At 36.1% G+C, this 17,349-nt stretch overlaps 1 protein-coding gene across 6 annotated transcripts in view; it reads right to left on the bottom strand.

Annotated features, from left to right (window-relative positions):
* Positions 1 to 17,349, bottom strand: part of grik4 (glutamate receptor, ionotropic, kainate 4) — a 358,938-nt gene that overhangs the window by 150,117 nt on the left and 191,472 nt on the right. For all 6 annotated transcript variants that reach the window (XM_015036702.1, XM_015036703.1, XM_015036704.1 and 3 more), the window contains 2 exons: positions 7,112 to 7,276; positions 776 to 873 (listed from right to left, as the gene is read on the bottom strand). In XM_015036702.1, coding sequence (XP_014892188.1) covers positions 776 to 873; positions 7,112 to 7,276 — 263 coding nt within the window. The remainder of the gene's footprint in view (positions 1 to 775; positions 874 to 7,111; positions 7,277 to 17,349) is intronic.

Below are 17,349 nucleotides of genomic sequence, written 5' to 3'. Positions count from 1 at the left end.
AGAAAAAAATCTGGGTTTTTATTCGTGGTAGTTTTTTTCCAAAAAAAAAAAAAAAAAAAAAAAAAAAACACTCATCTTTTAACATCAAATTACTTATAGGCTATTTTGATTTACTGCTTATCTGCTTAGACACAAGAAATTTACAGTTAAATTTACAGGTACATTTCGCAAAAGTAAATGAGTACATGAATTCGCTGATTGTACCTCTACTGTATAGCTTTATATTACCATCAAATCTGAAAAAAAAAATCTGTCAGAGTAAAAGGCCTTTATGTTTAGCCAGCATTCACAATTTAAGTTTAAAAGCCACATTTCTAACCATTTTTTTGTTCTGTTCAGATAAGAAAACATGCCTTTTGTATCATCAAAATCCCCCTTTGTTTTTATTTTGACAAAGCAGCAAACAGCTTCATGCAGCTACTTTGTTCTCATTACATGTGATTTATTGGAATAAATACACATCAAACAGAAGTAAAAACATAACTTCTCTTTGTAAATAAGCAACGTCCTCTGGGGACCAAACTGCTCCAAGCTAATAAGAGGAAAATCAAAACTGAAATGTCCAGCAGTGCTTTGATACAACTAGGACTAGAGTGGAAACTTATGATATCATTAAGTGTTTTACCATTTTACCAGCAGCTTGCACTTCATTCCTCCTCATTCTACCAGAAAAAAAAAATGCATAGCTGCTAATGAGCAGCTCTATTTTTCCAAGCTCTTATTTGTGGTCAAGCTGTGAGCGCGGGCTACAAGCCCGTAGGGTGCAGGGACTCACCTCTTTCTCTCCACATATATTGCTGATGATGGAGTTAGAAGCTGGACTGGCAGATGGGCCGAGGACTGCCACAACCCCTTTAGACATTATCTGGCACACTAAAAGGAAACAGAGACACATAGGGTGAGAATTTTAGAATTAGGTAGCAGGGAAATGTATCTAATAAAGCTTTTGGTCATATTTGAACAGATACTCAAGGAAACTGTTACAAGCTCTAAACAAACAGGTAGAGACAGGCTTGCTCGAATGCCTAAAGGGAATTTCCTGCTATATGAATATGGACAAAGACATGTCCCCAGATCTATGTCAATCTGTCGCAAGCTAATCTTGTAGGAAGGATTGATATTAATGCGATATGTGCTCACATATGGAGACAGAAAACATAGAAACTGAAAGAGACACAGATCAACAGAGTGACAGACGCCAAGAAAGGCACAGAGACAGAAATAGCAATATCTGGAGGCTTAAAAGCTGAAATCTGGTATTTGAATATTTGCACATGAATGGAATAATATCCCCAAAAGTGGCACACATCTTGTCTTGTTCTCTGAATTCTACATTTACAAGGACTGATTTAAAGGCTTTACCTTTGGGGTTGAAAACATATCTTTTGACAGAAACATTTTAGTGAAAATGAGTTTTACTCCTCTCTTGTGTACACATGCTTTCATCTTTCAAACTGGAACACAGAATGGTGTTTCTTGTCAGCTTATAATCCCTGCTTTATAATTAAAACACTGCTGACTGTGGTGTGGAGCTGGGGGAAAGCACAGAACTGTGCCGCTCTTGTGTGTGTGCCAGGTGTGTGTAAGTCCTGGTAGTTTTGTGTTGGTTACTGGGGCAAAAGAGAAGCAATTATCAGCCATGTGTGCGAAAGTGGGTAAACTTCTTTAGGGCTGAAGAGACAGAGAATCAAATTATTAATAATTGTTCTTTCAGTCACCCGTGGGAACTACAGCATGACACATGACTTAACTGCTGCAGAACAACATGCATATGTATGATCCTCTTCTCTTGGCATGCACACATAAAAATATCTGCACCTGTCTGTGCAGCTTCATTGAAACATAGAGTGGATTGATTTGGCTGCAAGCCAAGATGCTGCTGTTTGTTTTGAAATTGTGACTAAGTGTACAAACTGGCTCTTGTACTTTTATTTTATACAACTAATTAAAAAGTGGACATGGACCCTTTTTCTAACATCTATTTTCCATACATTTTTAAGCCTGCTATTATTTATGGGATCAATTTGACCTCAAAGATAAGGTCATCTGCAGCATATCCAAAGTGCAATAACCACATGTAACAAGGATGCCATACACCAATATGCGCCATGTTTGTATTCATTGTGCAAGATGTAAATTTCATCCTCACCAGAACTTTGGAAATTATATTTTGCATTGTCAGGATGGAGTTTTGGCCCCCATGAGAACGCCTGGTTGCAACAAGGTTGATGTCGAGCTCATAAAGGTTATAGTTTAATCAGTACACGGCAGCAAAAAGTTTAGCTTTATGCATTGATTCAGCTCACTTGGAACACCACATAGGCAATGGCTTAGACACAGCATTTATGATCTGTGTGGAATGCATCCCACCTCTCACACAACGTTATGAAAAATTAGCACAAACATTTTGTCTATGAAAGTTATCAGCATTGATTTCTAGGACTATAATTTGGATGTTTTTATTTTTTATTTTAAAAAAATTGAAGAATAAATTTTTTTATGTGAAACTCAATGTTTTTGTTAAAAATGTAGCTTAACGTGAAAAGTTTTTGTTCATCGATTTAAATCACTGGATTCCAGTGTTGCAAATGCTTTCACTGCCTCAAGGGTATAAAATTCAACACAAAGTCATGCAGACTGCAGCTACAAATGCTTGTGAAAGACGGGGTTCATTCTCAGGTGCTCGGTGGAATCCGTTGTGACACCATGACTGGGTGCCATCTGTACAGCAAGTTTAGTTGTGATATTACCAAATACTTCACAGTCTACTGTATTAAAACAAAGTGGAGGTGACTGGCATCATGAGCACGTCAGTCGCAAAGTGGACTGTGTAAATTACAGAGCAGGGTCAGCAGATGAAGAAATAGTGAAATAGTGCGCAGAGCTCCATAAATTTCAACAGACTTAATAGCTACAGATTTCCACACTTTATGTGGTCTTCAGATTAGCTCAAGAACAGTATAATATGACCTTCAATCAAGTGCAACATAAAATATCTAAGTGGTTTAAAACATGCTGCCACTGGAGATGAGAGCAGTGAAGACATTTTCTCCAGAGTGTCTAATTATCTCTCCATCTCTCAATCAAAAGGATAAAGTTGGGTTTGGCAGTTTTCTGACAAAAGGCCCAACTATATTGTTTGCTGGACATCCAGGCATGAGGGAACGAACATAGGAGAGGCTGCTATGAAAACTACTGACTCAACGATACACTATGTTAACCTTGGTTACAATGGTTGGTTAGAATCCAACATCTAATTCAAAGAGTTTTTATTCTGATACACTTATTGGGAAGTCCATGGAGCTGTGGCTCTAGAAATACTGGCAACAGTTCGTGTATCCAGGACCTCAGTGCACAAAATACGATTCTGGTTTATTTAGAATTCTGCAAAAGGAACCTTGTAGTTCCAGGTTCCTGGAGATTGCCATCAACAACACCATTTGCCACCCCACCAAGGGAACATAAATGGCAGCTTATTATTGATCCACAGCTAAGATACACCGCTTCACCAAGTCTGGCCGCCTGCCGACAAAACGCCGCTGTGGAAGTACAAACCAGAGCTAAGCTGATGAGACTCACCAGACCCAACAGCACTGCTGGAAAATTAACGTTTTTATTAATTTAATACTGTAACTTTCTGAGACACTGAGTTTTGCATTTTTATTATCTATAAACAAACATCACAATTTAAATAAACAATGTATTTATTTATTTTTTGTGATTAGAATTGTCTTGTTATTGCTTTCCTTATTTTTAGTCCTTCATAGTGTTTCTAGTTAGGTTTATTCTTTAGTTACCTTAGGTTCTGTTATTCGTGTATGTCTGAGTCTATGTCCAGTTTTCTGTAGTGATTATAGTTAGAATATTTTTCTGTAATCCCTTTAGTTATTCCTTATTTCAGTCTCCCTGTAGTGTTTCTAGTTATGTTTATTTCTTAGTTATTTCATCACCCTAGATTCAATTATTCTGACATGTCTGAGTCTAGGTATGCCTTTCTTTTGTGGTTCCAGTTAAGTTATTTCTTAGTTAGTCCTTCTAGCTTCCTCCCGTGGTGTTTCTAGCTATTCTTATCTGGTTACCTTTGGTTTAGTTCTGTTATGTCTGGATCCATGTCCATCTTCCTTTGGACAGATGGACATGGATCCATCTGTCATTTTCTGTAATGCCTTTTCTCTCCTAGTCTTACTGTTTCTTTAGTAGAAGTATTTTCAGCTACACCTGCAATCAGCTATTTCATCTATCTAGGTCCATTGTTCCACTTGCTACTTCCAGGTATTTAAGCTCCTCTATTTTACTCACAACCTGCCAGTCCATCTCGTCACTACCCATGTTACCCTGCCTGGATTACCTGTTGTTCCCTCGTGTCTCCAGTTTGCTTTGTGTTTTTGGATTTTCTTGTACCCTGGATTTTTGTAAGTTGATTTTCTTCATTAAAACATCCACAGCATTCTACATCTGCTGCGATTGGCTCCCCTTCTACACACATCGACACTTCTGAAAGAATGGTTTAAAAATAAAAGTGCAATGAACACACTCTATATCTTTGTGAAAGGCCTTTCTGGAACAATGTGTTTTGGGAGTAACGGGTAGCTGACATGATTAAAGCCAATTTAATCAAGATGATGACATAACTCCAGTATCTATGTGTGTGAAGAGACTCGACCGAATACTTTTTGGTAATATAGTCTAAATTCTCATTGATGAGAACCTGAGGAGTAATACAATAGAGGGGGTTCTTCACCAGAAATCTTGTTTAGACTTCATCTCAGCATTTTTCTAAAGATATTATTTTGATTACTTGAAAAATGTGTTTGATAAACTTTTTATTTTCAACTGAATATGATAAAATATGTACAATATTAGAAGCACTCCTAAGTGTGTCTGTTTATGTGAGCGAGGAAGTGGTCCTTGCTTGATATTTCCATCTACAATAACTGTGGCCACTGATCCAACCCAAATCCAATTCCTGGCCCTAATCACACACACAAAGGATTTGTACTATAACAATATCTAGGCTGCACACAGGAACAGATGCTGCTGTACACACAGAAAAGCAGGAACATTTAGGCTTGTTAGTCTTTATTCAGACAGAAAACATAAAAGTTGTCTGCTTCTCTAGTAAATGACTCTTTGTTTTTATGGAAGCAGCTCCACTGAATCTTTCATGTTTGTTCCACTATATCCCACTGAAAATCAATTTCTCCGCCTTTTGTGGCAACTGTTTGTTTAGAAAATTTGCCGTTTTCTAAATATACACACTGTGCTAAATTGATTTTTTAAGTGTTTTCAATAACAATTTAAAAAGGTCGAGCAATAAAACTTGAGGTTTGAGGAAACCATTTTCCAGTTATCAGCTACAACAAGTAAAAAGCATCAATCACTTAAAACATTTGGTGAGTGTAAATGTGCTCTCATTTAGTTTTACAATTTTCATGGCAATCTTGCTTTAAATAATTGTGCTGTTGATTCCACTTTCACTTTACGCTCCTGTCCCAGAATTTCAGCCAAATCTCATGAAGAAGCTGGTTTCCTACATGCTCCAAAAGTAGCTTTGCTCAACAAAATGGATATCTGAAATTATTGAAAATCGCTTAATTTACTTTATTTAATCAGGGTGGCATCATGATGAAATCCATTTGTTTGAATCCTTTGGACTATTTGTATGGGTTTGCAAGTGTCAACATTGTCACAATACTTTGTTTTTTCCCCCCAAATACAGAATTGTTTATTCTTAGTATCTGAGTAAGTGTTGCACAAAAAGAACTTTAATTCATTGATTGAATGTTTTTTTGGAGACAAGTTCACTCTCTGCTTACTTATATCCTAACTATATTGTCTCACAATTAACTATTTTGATGCAGAAAACATGCAAAATAAACAACTAAAACTTTACAGTTGCCAATAAATGAGAAAACACAGACTAAGTTTGTGCAACATGCTATAATTTCAACTTCTATCTTTGCTCAAAATACAGTCTCATTAGATGACCTTTAGTAGAGGTGAGAACATGAAGTGGGTGGTGAAAAGATGTCAACGTATATTTAGTTTTTCTATAGTTTTTTTGCTTTATTTTTGCTACTTTTCTGGAGCAGTTGGTCACTGGACGCAACACATTTCATATGTATCACCCTGTCTTTTTTCTCAGATTTGACAGAACAAAGCGCACACTAAGAGTTCTGTGAGATATTTGCCACTGACATATTTCCTTATTTGTCAATGTTAAATGTTTCAGATCATCAAACAGATTTTAATGTCAGAGATAACTTCAGTGAATCAAAATACCATTCTCAGACGTAGATTTCATGAAAAGCAATTTTTAAAAGCTTTTTGTACTTATTGCCAGGCCCGGAAATTCAAAAGGAACATTTAATAGAACATCTCTGACCAAATAAAGAAGGTCGAAATACCTTAAAAAAGTTTCCCTTGATCTAACAAAACTCAAGAACAGATGAGAGGCGGCCAGTGACATCTATCAATTTGAGAAGGAAAGTTACAAAACCAATTGTGAAGCTTTGGGATTTGAGGGAACCACAGCAGTGATACCTGATTATGCACAAACAGAGATAACACAGAACAGAGGCAAACTTCCCAGGAATTGCTGACATATTGAAGTTACTCCAGGAGAACATCAATGACTCATCTGGCAGTTAACAAAAGAAAAAAGAAAATATAAAACCTAGGGAAGAAACTAACAGCATTTAGCAGTGTGATACTTAAGGGATGGAAGCATGAATCTATCTTTGAGTGGGTCAAAATAAAAGCAAATTAAAGGTTTTGTGGAGTGGCCTAGTCAAAGTCCAAACTTAAATCCTTTTTGTGATGCAGGGCATTCTTGCTTGGAAACCCTTCAATATGGTTAATTTAAAAAAATATATGCAAAGCACAGTGGACTAAAATTCATATATCATATAAAGGATGTATTTGTGTAATTATTCAGGTTATTTTATAGTAAAATTTGTCTGAGAGTCCCAAACATTGAAGTGACAAAAAAAAACCAGTACATATTTAAGGGAACAAATACTATTTAACAGCACTACAAACAAGGACGACAAAAATCAACATACATGAAGACATGTTTTTTATGTGTACTGCACTGATCAAAGACACTTACTTGTCTCCCCCATCTCATATTCACTGTCTCTTAGCAATTCAAAGATGTCCACCTCCAGCTTGCCTGTTGTAGAGCGGTTGCTGCTCCTGTTGATGTTATTTTTGGCCAGCGTGATGGCTAAACGCTCTCCCCTGCTGCACTCCATAGGATCATCAAGAATGGCAGCTGGCAAGAACAAAGTAAAAATACAACAAATAAAAATTGAAAGATACATTCTCTACACTTACAATACAAATCAGATTTTTTTTATTGACTTGAAGGAGTGGGACCTGCCTCACCAGGTGCTCCAGTGGTGCACAGGTGCATCAAGCTGGGGACTTTAGCATGTTAATTTTGATTTATTAGTTACATAGATTTTAATACGTTTACATTTTCAACACAATTATTCACTTTTTCTTTATTCCCGATACAAAAGTCCCAAGCAGGAAACTTTGCATTGCATTTCTGAGAAATCTGATGCACAAGCAGCATCTGCAAAAAGCAGCAATAGATGACAAAGCCACTTTTCTTGTTTAAAGAAAAACAAACAAAAAAGAAAACGATCTGATGGGATTGCTGGAAACAACTATTGTGTGCAAGTTTTGCAAAAAGGAGTTAACCTATTTCTGAAGCTATTCCATCTCAATGCAAAACATGTTGCAGCAAGTACAGATGTCTCCAACACAAATGTCAGTCCACATTTCTAAAGAAGTATTTTTTCAAAGAAATTATATTAGTAGTCAAAGGTTCCTGAAATACTTGAAAACTGAATGGCACTTGGCACCAATTTGATAGTCAAATAACCTAAATACCAGATTAAAAACAATATATTTGTTGTGGAGCTCATATGTCTCTTTATTCAATAATTTAACGGCAAATAAATTAAATTAAATTGAAATGTTGCTTATTTTGTCGATACATGGTTTTCGATTAAATTTCAATTAATTGTGATTCTTTTTCCTACATGGAATAATAATTTGTGTCCTTGTAAATCTTAGAAAAGCATGCTCAGTAATGAAATGGAAGCTACAAATGCACTATCAATCAATCTTATTAGAACACGGTTTTAAAAACTGCCTGCACGCTCGTCACCTGTGCAGACAGCTTAACTTAACTACCAGTACTAATGTCATGTTGCCACTTTCTTATATTATTCTGTTAGCAGTGAGAAAAAATATATGTTTTGTTGTTGCATGTGGCACGTCTTTATTCAAGGTTTATCGTATGGTAAGAACCTCAAACCAAGTCCAGTTTCTATATTACAACCTGAGTGTTTTAACATTTTTAAAAACACAACATAAGTAATCATTTTTGTTTGCTGCCCTAAGCACCTGCAGCTTTTTAATGCTTTCATGAAATCAGTGCAGTAGCTTGCAGAGTGAGTCTACAAGTAAATTAAATCAGTTTACCACTGCAACATAAAACTGTGCTGAGGAAAAGTGTTCCTCTCACATTTGATTTATGTTCCTTCTGGGTGCAATATTTACTATACTGTAAAACTGCAATCAGAATAACTAATTTGTCTCTTGTGCTGGGCTCTTCTAAGCAAGTTATAGAGAGATTATTTGTACTTTGTGCTCTATACATGTGAATAAGTATATATGCATAAGACCGCATAGAACATTAAAAAGCTACGGTGATATTTTTGCATGCATGCTGTGATATTTTAATCACATCATGAATGTATTCACTGACCTTTGACAGTACAGATATTGAACTGCTGGTTAAACATTCATAGCAAACATCCGCCATGTTCTGGGCTGTTAATCTTGGGAAGAAATTGAATGACATATGCTTTCATACATTTAAAATGAATAGTCTCACGGTTAACCGTCTCATGGTTTTCACTGTGTGTCTGACCCAGAATAAGATTTTTTATGACCTGTGCTGGATCAGTACTCATAAGAGCCCTAGCCAGATTTCAACGTCCCCTAAACAAATGTAGAATAGATCAACTTAAAGATGTCAACACAACCACTTCCTCAGGAGGTATTAACAGATATTTGCATGAACGCCAAGACCTCAGCCAAGTAAATAATGAAAACGACATCAAAGCAGCAGCAGATGAGTATCTGTCCTATTTGTTATACATAATTCCATGCTTCAACACAGCTGGATTTAAAGAAGGTCGTTAGGATGGTTTGTAGACACGAGGTACATGTTTAACATGGAGCACAGACTTCCTAAAGACGCAGGAATGATCGAGTGATTAGCAGTATACAGTAATGTGCTAAAACTATTCATTCACTCTTACAAATCATTGAATTCTGGTGAACCAATCATTTCAGACATACCTTCTAATGCAGACTGCTTCCACAAACATTTGTGAAAGAATGGGTCGCTCTCGGGAGCTCAGTGAATTCAGATAGGATGCCACATGGGCAATGAGCAAAGTTGTTAATTTTTTTTGTTTTTTTTTTTTGCTACTACATATTCCAGAGTCAGTTTTTAGTGGTATTATAACAAAGTGAAAGCAAGCCAGCTACAAAGCAGAGAGAAATGTGAAATTCACTTGGAAGGGTCAGAGGAAACTGATGTCTATACTGTTTTGTACAGCCAGCAGTGCAGAGAGCTTCATAGAATGGGTTTCCACGGCTGAGCCACTTATATTCAAACCTTACATCACTAAGTCCAATGCAAAAAGCTGGATGTGGTGATGTAAAGCATAAAGCAAGGTCCAAAGACATTGACGACTGAATGTAGTGTGTCCTCAAGCTCCAGGTAGACGTTTCTGTCTGGGATGAGTTTGTGTGGATACTGTGAGACAAATACAACTCTTAGAAAAATGTGGATTGCCCCCTAAACAAACATCTAAACTAGAGGAGCTGAAGGTGGGCCAATCCCTGATTAAATCCTTTGAATTAACTATGGGATGTCATGAAAATTCAGGTATGTGCAAGGGCAAGTCAACAAATACTTTATTAAGCTCAAGCTCACATTGATTTACAATGTATTGCACAAACATCATTTCCTATAGTACTTTACAGAAATAAAGAGTTAAAAGTCAGCAGCAAGGAAGATTCAAAAATAAAACAAAATCTGAGTTATTTGAATGTTATTGATATTTGAATGTTATTATAATGTTATTTGAAATCTGAGTGAGCGTATACTTACTTCTCTAACTTCAATTAAAATATAGGACTTAATCTACAAATTGGTAAATGCCTAATCGGAAATGATTTAGATCGGAACAACATCTCAACAGAGTTAAAAAAAAAAAAACTGATCACAACATCTCTAACTTTTTTTGTATAAGGTGAAAATGAAAGCCAATTAAAACGCTAAAATGAAATGCAAAATGAAGACTATGTGAGGAAACCGTATCTCGAACAATATTAAAGATAATGGTGAGAATCATTTTTAAAAAGCTCACCAAACTTACATATAAGATAATGGCAACTAATTTTACAGAAATTAGCAGTACACACACAGTATGTCTTTCTATCTTCAGTAGGACTTCCATTCATTTGTCGTTCATTCCTATAGTCTACTTGACCTTTACCTTGCACTATAGTCCTAAACATAACCCTAAAACAGCTCTTATTCTTATGGGGCCTGGGTGTTGGGCCCCATAAGAAGGAGTCAGTCCCCACAATGTAGAATTTATTCTTTACACTGTATCAAATACAATCTCACCCTAAAATCTAGCAATATTACCTTCTGTATTTACACAACAGTTATTTGGTTTTTTCTAGTAAAAAAAAAAAAAAAAAGTATCTGGCTCTGCGAACTTTATTAGCAATCTGTGGTGAAGGTTGTTTTTCTGACATGCGGACCCTCCGGAGCATGTCTAGGAAATCTTGTCTGTAGTGAAAGTGAGAAAAGAGCTAAAAACGTGGTTGGAGAGCACAACAGATTTAGAACGGCGCACATTACTACCCTACAGATTTGGTGAGGAACTTCGGATTGCAAGTTACACAGACAATGTGTATTGTTCTTTCCTGCATCTTTAGAAATCTGTTTTGCAATCATCCCAGAAAGATTTTTTTTAAACCATCAAAGTAGCTGACAGGGATTTTTAAATACCAAACGTTGCATTAAACTTTGCTCCAGGTATATAAAAAGCTGTTGGTCAGCTTACATGAATAAAGAAAGTTAAAGGGACAACACTGAAAAAAAGGGGAAGTTTTGAAATTGTTCACTTATTCATTACTGCAGAATTTGGTTCTTCAATCAAATTTCTTTCTACCAGAGGGAGTAGATGAGGTTCTTCAAGAAAGTTCTGTGGAGAGGTTGTTGGTAATTAGCATGGGGTTAAAATTCATCTTTTTTTTCTTATATTAATGGCGGATTTCCACCTACATGGTTTTGACACTTAGATTATCTAACTTAAAGCAACACAAATTGCTCTGTTGACTAAAATCAGTTGAAAATATGGCCTGATAAATATGCTGAGCCCATTCTAAAGGACTGGATAGCCGGTCAGAGGACAAATGTTCATGAAAAAATGTGTTTTAGAGCTTCTTTTGGCAGGAAGAGGGAAACTCATGCAGTAATTGACTGATAATTTTTATTTTATGGCTAATTGGTCTATGGGTACAGCTTTGGAATCCTGTCATTTACAATCTTCGATTTGCAGTTCTAAGACATTAGATTTTATGATATTGTTTAAAGTTTGAAACTTCCCTGATCTGTTTTCTACACCATCAGTTTTTATACTTCTCTGAATTGCGACCAATGGTTTTTGTGATCTAGGAATATAGATGCCTCAAGTATTCCTGGAGAAGGCTAGCAAAGAGTAAAAACACACTCTACTGAACTGTCTACTGTTTTCTCTTTTAGCTCAATGTCTGACAAACTCTTTAAGCAAATGGTAACTTCAGCAAACCTTTTTACCAGATCTTTTACAAATTAGTTCCAGCTAATGTGCTGTAAATACTTTGATGGACTTTGTCCTTAAACAGTTAGAGAAGTGTGTGGTGTCAAATATTTGTTGCCCGATTCAAAATATGTTTTTCTAAAACATCGCAATGTGATTAAATCGTTATGTAATAACATTAATACTTATTGTGTCATTCAAAGAACACTAGGACAAGAGATTTCCAATAAAAGTTTGACCTTTCAAAGTCTCCTTTTTAATTTATTTAAATAGTGTTTACAGCAATCACATTTAGATTTTTTTCAATACATTTTTTCCATGCTTAAAGCATTGACCTTTTGTTCTATTTAAGTTATGTTAAAGAATAGGGTAAATAGTTTCCTTATTATACTTTTACAATTAGAGACCTATCCTAACCTTTTCTTTGAATTACTGTACATCTTTGCTTCATTAACTTTGCGTCATGAAAACATATAAGAACTCAGTAAGTCGTTCAGATATGGATCAGGTGTAATGATTACAGCTTTTACTCAAATGCCTTGTCACCCATTTAGCAATCCTGGGATCTTTGTTTTTTTTGCCATGTCTGTTAATATGCAAAAAATGTAAACAACTGAACATTTCAGCATAAAATCAGCATCAGTGATTGCTTTTGAGCAAGTTTTCAGTTTTATCCTTTATTTTTACCTCACAGTTTATTATATTGTACAATTTGTGCTTATTGTTGATGGATATTAAGAAAAATACATTTTGGCTAAAATGCGTCAGCTGTGATGACTGCACTGAGTTAATTGGCTTATATGCAAAGCATTTTATCACAAAACCTTTTATTTCTGGCTTAAACTAACTGAGGGAAATGTTTTCCCAGGACCAGCAAATAGGGCAGAACGTAAGACCTGAAAAAAACTTTAAAGGATTGAGGGCAAGAGTAATTCTACATTGGAGTGTATTGGGAACAATTTAAGGGTGAGTGATACAAGAAAAAGTGTGCCTCTTTCACATTGTATCCACAATGTAGAAAACCTGTCCTATAAAAACACAATTGTTTCTCTACTAAATTGCACTGTAGTGTTAGCTCCAATGATTTGACTCCATTATCATCTGGATCTCAGTCTTAGGTCCCTGTAGAAATTTCACAAATTTTAAATATTGGAGATATTTTGGATTAAGACCATTCATTGTTTTTCATGTCATGAGCATATTGTTTAATTTATTTTTAGGTTGCCGTTTGAATTTATGTAGTGCAGTTTCATTTAGACTTTAATGTTTTTGCTTTTCACGAGCACTTTTCACATTTTGAGATAATTTCACTGACATGGTTGTAATCGAACAGTTATTTTGTAAACATTGAGAGTTCTTTTATTTTTTGTAAATCGAAATGGTATATTAATGCAAAACAGCATTCTGGAATAGTTCTACTTCGACACTTACACTGGTACTAAAAAAGGAGCTGAATAGGCAGGCGCATTTAAGGAAGTGAAAGATGTCAGAGCAGCAGCAATTAAACCTCTGGTGAAACTGCGCTGAGCGTATCAAAACAAAATTCTTCTCAGTCCAACACTTCGGAGAATGATTGTAAACAGCACAATGGGGGAGCATTGTTGTCATGATATGCTGAAGGCTAAGTGTCGGAAAAGGTAAGAGCTTCTTAAAGAGTCATAGGCCTTTTTGAAGGCACCGTATTGGAAAGGTGCAATAATTGTAAATTATTTTTGATATATACAGCATTTTTATAGCAACTGAAGGTGACAGTTATTTGATAATGCTACGTGCCTGGAAAAAACGCAATACACTCACTTTAAGTAAAATAGTTGAGGATCTGGCACATAAATCAGAAAAATTGTATTACATCAAAACCAATTAAGCCAAACTATTTTTTGTATCCTGGTGTTTTTGCATTTATTATGTTGCTATGGAAGGGCACCTCATTGGTTTTATTCATTAATATAGTTGATGCTTTCTTCTAATTAACAATGAACAATAAATATAAAAATCTATTTTTGCATCTTTTTATGTTCTGTTTTTGTACTTATTTAAATAGCTTTGAATTATGTAAATACTGCAACAAGTGTCTCAATAAAAATAATTGAACTAAAGAAATATTTTGTTTTTTTAGTTTAATGTTGAAACTGATGATTTTTGTGATTTCACAGATATAACAGTAAAAAAAAAGATTATGTGATTACAACATGGGAGAAAATAAAACTAATGAAGACTCAAACTGGATGCTTGTTCAATGAATCCGCTTGTGAACGTAGAATGGGTTTAATTTGGTTTAAGTGGATAAAGTGTCAAAATACAGATAGAGGCATTATGCTTCTCGCAGCTTGAAGACACATGAACCAAGAAATTTAAACAGATGTTGGGTGTCTTTAAAAGAGAAGCAGCAACAACAAAAGAATAATAAATGCAACAAAAATTATCATGGTAGACATTAACTCAAACACTTCTTGAATATGTGTCACTAATTTAGCCTTATTTGTTCTAAGTCTGAATGCTGGAAAAATTATATTGTCTATTTATCTGTAAAAAAAAAAAAAAAAAGAAAGAAAGAAAGAAAAGCCAATCACTTAACTAAAAAGTCCAATCTAAAAATGCATTTCCATCAAACATAGAAAGGGTGTAATAGTCATGGTTCCAGATTTCACATCTGGAAAAAAAATAGAACTGCCCTCTCTTTCACAGATTTCACAAAGAATATTTTATTTAAATTCAAAAGTTAGTCTCCACTTCCTCCAGTGTCATTCAATATAACATGCATATTCAACTTTCCCAACAATGTAAAAGCAAAAATATCAAAGGAAATATTTTCACTCACATTTATGTATTTATTTAGAACTAATTATCTCGTTTAAAATATTTTAATAAAGATTTTTGCTAGGAATTGCAGCACTCCAAACCTTTTTACATTTGCTGAGCAGTTTATTCATACTTGAACTGGTATTTTAATGATTATTCTTGGTGATGTTAGAAGTGTAATACTGTATGTGTTTTCTTCTGCTGAACAGTCGAAGCAGGCGTATAGCTGATTTCAAATGTTAGACAACATGGAGTCAAGAACCAGATTCTTATTCAAATACCTTATCTAGAGGAAAGGATAAGAAGGGACTACCTTTATGATGACTTACTAACAAAAAGAGGAATTAAGACTACAAAATGGTCAAATCTGCACAAATACGCTTTAATCATTCTCCAGCAAGAAATAAGTACCCTTCACTAGATTTTCCTAAGTTTTCTAGCTGCTGTTGAAGTGGTAGGCCTAGGGTGGTTCAAAATTTTAAGGAAGTGAAGCAGATAATAAAGCTGTAAACATCAATAATTATTTAATTAAAATAGTGTTTGTACTAGTGTCTATGTCTACATTTATTTATGCTGAAGCTAATCGCAAATAGAGAAACCGGTTGTAGTGTTTGAGGTATCTTCTTACAGGAAGAACACCTCAGAGTCACAGCTTGGTCTGCCTGGGCCTCTCAGCATTGACTTGGTGCATCCTCTACCCACATGTGTGATACTACTGTATCTTACTCATATGTCCTAAAATTGCTTTAACTGGATGAAGGGGAACAAAAGCACGATGCTGTGGACGCCGTACTTCACGGTTCCTCTAAGCCTCGCAAGCAACCCTCTTTTCCCCTCCGAAAGTAGTGATGGTCACGAGGCCAAACACTTTTAGTAGTTAAAATGATCTTTTAAAAAATCCGAATCATTATTCTGACATTTGGAAATGTCCGGTTGTCAGTTTGTTAAGAAAATGGGAGTGCCTTTTTTCTTTTTCTTTTTTTTTTAGCTAGGTGAATACATTTTGAGGCTCACCTGTTTGTGTGGGCTCTTGAACCCAACAAAACATTGAGATTGGAGAGCTGTGTCATGGTCAAACACACCATTATCGGAAAGTCATTTGGACTTATAGCTCTTCAAAGTAGAACTGACTTGTTCTGTACATTCACATTATACCAATATTTCTGAACTCAGAACTCAATGCTGTCCTGTGAGAGTCCTCATTGTTTAGTAATTTGTTGTACTTCATGTAGAAAACAGTTAATTAATCAAACACTTTCTTTACCCATTCTAACCTCATTCCTCATTTTACGTGGTGGCTGTGCTGACATTAATTAGTAGAAAAACCAGACAGCTTTAAGAGTTGTTTAGACATTAGATTTATACACGAACGTGTGAATGTGTGCTCAGGAACCCGTGGGATCTCAAAACACCCCTGCACTTGTGTAATTAAACAGCCAAACGCAGAGCTTCGTGTGTGTAATAGTTCATTCACTTGTGGCAGCATGACTGCAAACTTCTCATGCCGATATGCCAGCTTATATGGCAGCGTTGAAGATGTATTTTACGTTTCTATGCTTTAGTCAATCTCAACCTCAAGCCTTGCAGCAGAAACCATCAAGGGGAATGAAGGTGCTATCTTACAAAATTAGAAACTTGCACAACAAAGACCTGGTGACAAAAAAGTAATTTGCTGTTGTCACCAATATAAATTCAGCCAATAGAATATCATACTAAATTGTGTGATTGGAACCACTAGCGGAACAAGTCAAAGTCGGGGCCGGGGGCGGGGCTAATGACCGGGCCCTTTTTACCCAAATAATAAAGCTCATGATAATATAACTTTACAACATAGACATGCCTGCAACAGCAGAGCTTACAAGTTTCACTACTACAGAGAGCGACTATGTCATTCTGAAGTTCATCTAACAGACACGACATATAACAAACCAAGAGAATAATGAAACAACACAAATTCAAAACAGTTCAGAACCACGGATAGCGATCGGATCATTTTGACACTTAATTTCAACTCAGAACCAGGAGCAGCTAGCAACTGATGAAGCTACGTTTATTGTTGACGCGTTGAACCGAGCACGCAGCAGCGCGCGTTGAAGCGGGCAAGCAGTGGCACGCGCTGATTCCGCCACACACACACGCAGCGTGTTGCAGCATCTCGTGCACATCTACATCTCTGTAACTTGGCGCGGATCGCGCGCGCCGAAGTTCTCACAAACTGGACGTTGAGGCGGATCCAACTATCAACGGCATACTGCCGTAGCTCGCACGCGCTCAACCCAAACTGTCAAAAGCGCGACTATAACTCAGCCTTCAGTCCCTGACATCACCGCTGTACCGCAGAAAAAAGGGGATGTAAGCTAGGCGGCTGGGGTCAGTCTACAGTTAATTCATTGTGAATGAATAATGTTAAGAGTTGCTACCTGTAAGAAGCCCGCCTCCCTGGCTATGGTGGCAGTTTTGGCGGGCCTGAATCGCTGCCAACAAAAAAGTCCGAGTCATCTCTAAGACGACAAACAAAATATGCGTCCAGTTTTTGGCTTTTCCTTGCTGTTTTTTTCCCCCCCATCCTTTTCACCTTGTCGCTCCGTGGAGCTCCACTCATGTTAACTTAGTCCATAAAAATGCTCTAGCTAGTTTGCCA

The sequence above is a fragment of the Poecilia latipinna genome, unplaced genomic scaffold, assembly GCF_001443285.1.
Source record: "Poecilia latipinna isolate Pla-1442-1.1 unplaced genomic scaffold, P_latipinna-1.0 Scaffold376, whole genome shotgun sequence".
In the NCBI taxonomy this organism is placed as follows: Eukaryota; Metazoa; Chordata; class Actinopteri; order Cyprinodontiformes; family Poeciliidae; genus Poecilia; species Poecilia latipinna.
This window is presented reverse-complemented; position numbering and strand designations above follow the sequence as displayed.